Below are 2051 nucleotides of genomic sequence, written 5' to 3' on the forward strand. Positions count from 1 at the left end.
GGAATAAGGAATCAAGAGTATTTTTGGCTCCTATAAAATTGGTTCCACAATCGGAGTAAATACATTTAATAGGACCCACGCCGGGCTAGGAATCGTTTCAAGCAATCTAAAAATGTATCGCTTGTTAAATCTGAAGCTAATTCGAGATGTATCGCCTTAGTGGCTAAACAGATGAACAAGCATATATAAGCCTTGTAGGTTCGAGCGCCTCTGTGACGACTCATGGAGATATTGAAGGGCCTGCATAATCAACGCCGACGTTTAGGAAAGCTCTACTGGCTGTTATGCGCGGTACTGGTAAGTCGCCCATGAATGGAAAAATGGGTTTCGGATTCTGTCGAAAACAAGTTATACACTTGTTAAGACGATTACGAATTATTGCACGAGCCGACAAGATCCAATATTTTTGCCTCAATAAAGATAATACTAAGTTTGATCCAGTATGTAAATTATTAATATGGTAGTAATCTATGAGACAATTTACTACTTGGTCTTTTTTTGGCAAAAGAAGTGGATTGTTATTAGTTGTTAATCCTAATCTACCTTTAACGCGTAAACAATTATTAGAATCCAAAACCAAATTTAGTCGGCAAAACTTTTTCGAACAAGACTTTCCGTTCGTTAATAGTTTGAATTCTTCGGGAAAATGATGTTCTTGGACTAAACGAATAATAATAACCTCGGCTTGTTTCAAATCTGAAGTCAAAAGTCGGTTTCGATTTGTTATAATTTTACAAAACTTCAATATATAAGCGAAAATTCTTACAAGTTTGCACCAATTAGAAAATTTTTGCGTTAATTCATATAAAGGATTGATCGGTGGTATGACACTCTTTACTATTAGAGCGTTAGCTTTTCTTTCTTGATCAATATCTCCGGAAGGTTCAACCGTTTTTGCAGGCCAAGTTGATATAGGACCATTCAACCAATCCGGCCCAAACAACCAATTCTTATGTTGGATAAAATCCTTAGGTCGAAGACCTCGAGAAACACAATCGGCTGCATTTTGATTAGAAGGAATGTGAAGCCATTGTGCATTAGGAATGAGATCCCGTATTTTTGTTACCCTATTGGCTACAAATGTTTTCCAACGAGTAGCCGGTCCTGCTAACCAGTGAAGGACAATCATAGAATCGGAAAACAGTAAATAGAATCAAAATCTATACTATGTTGGTTATTCGTTAATATAAAATTCAGAAGTTTTGACAGTAAATGACAGGCACAAAGTTCAAGCCTGGCTAATGTTTGGTTTTTAATCGGTGTTACACGCGATTTTGAAATCAACAAGAAATTCGGATTGCCAAGAGATTTAATATAAACTACCGCTCCATACGCTTGCTCTGAACTATCCGCGAAACAAATAATGAACATTTGTTTTGTTTTGATGTTTCGAGATAACGCGGAATCTGATAGTTATTAAGATGCTCTAATTCGGAATATACGGCTAACCATGATGTAATAATAAATGATGGTAATTCCTCATCCCAATCGATTTTTAATGTCCAAATTTTTTCAATAATATTTTTATCTTAACAACTATCGGAGTTAGGAAACCCAGAGGATCCCAGATTCGCGCTATTACTGAAAGAAGTTGTCTCTTTGTCCATTTTCTCCACGTAAGCTTTATTTCGAATGAAAAATTATCTGATAAGGGATCCCATTTTAATCCCAATACCTTTGTAGAAGATTCCATTTGAAAATCCGATTTAGAGAAATGTTTATTTTGTACATCAGAATCAGAAAAAAGTTTACGCAGATTAGAATTATTAGATTCCCACTTTTTTAATTCAAAACCACCAGACGATAATACAGTCTGCAAACCCTCGCAAATGGTTTTAGCGCTATCCAAGGAGTCGATACTTGTAACCACATCATCAATATAGACATCGTTCTCAAGAATTCTAGAAATAGATTGAGAATATTTGGAACATTCGTCTCGGGATAGTTGTTTGATGGTTCTGATAGCTTGAAAGGGAGATGATGATAGACCAAAAGTTACGGTATTTAATTCATAGATGCCAATGGGTGCATCGGGAAACGGTCTCCATAAG

The 2051-nt window shown here is 36.0% G+C and overlaps 1 protein-coding gene across 1 annotated transcript; it reads right to left on the reverse strand.

The window, feature by feature from the left end:
- Positions 1 to 220: 220 nt before the first annotated feature.
- Positions 221 to 1129, reverse strand: LOC113388317. The gene has a single exon (XM_026625711.1). The coding sequence runs from the start codon at positions 1127 to 1129 to the stop codon at positions 221 to 223; it is 909 nt and encodes a 302-aa protein (XP_026481496.1).
- Between the last annotated feature and the right edge of the window lie 922 nt (positions 1130 to 2051).

The sequence above is a fragment of the Ctenocephalides felis genome, unplaced genomic scaffold (genome assembly GCF_003426905.1).
Source record: "Ctenocephalides felis isolate EL2017-DRISC unplaced genomic scaffold, ASM342690v1 CF-g0.4_SCAFFOLD_03572, whole genome shotgun sequence".
NCBI lineage: Eukaryota > Metazoa > Arthropoda > Insecta > Siphonaptera > Pulicidae > Ctenocephalides > Ctenocephalides felis.

Coding starts and splice junctions, on each gene's coding strand:
- LOC113388317 (XM_026625711.1), bottom strand. CDS start 1,129: ATGATTGTCCTTCACTGGTTAGCAGGACCGGCTACTCGTTGGAAAACA.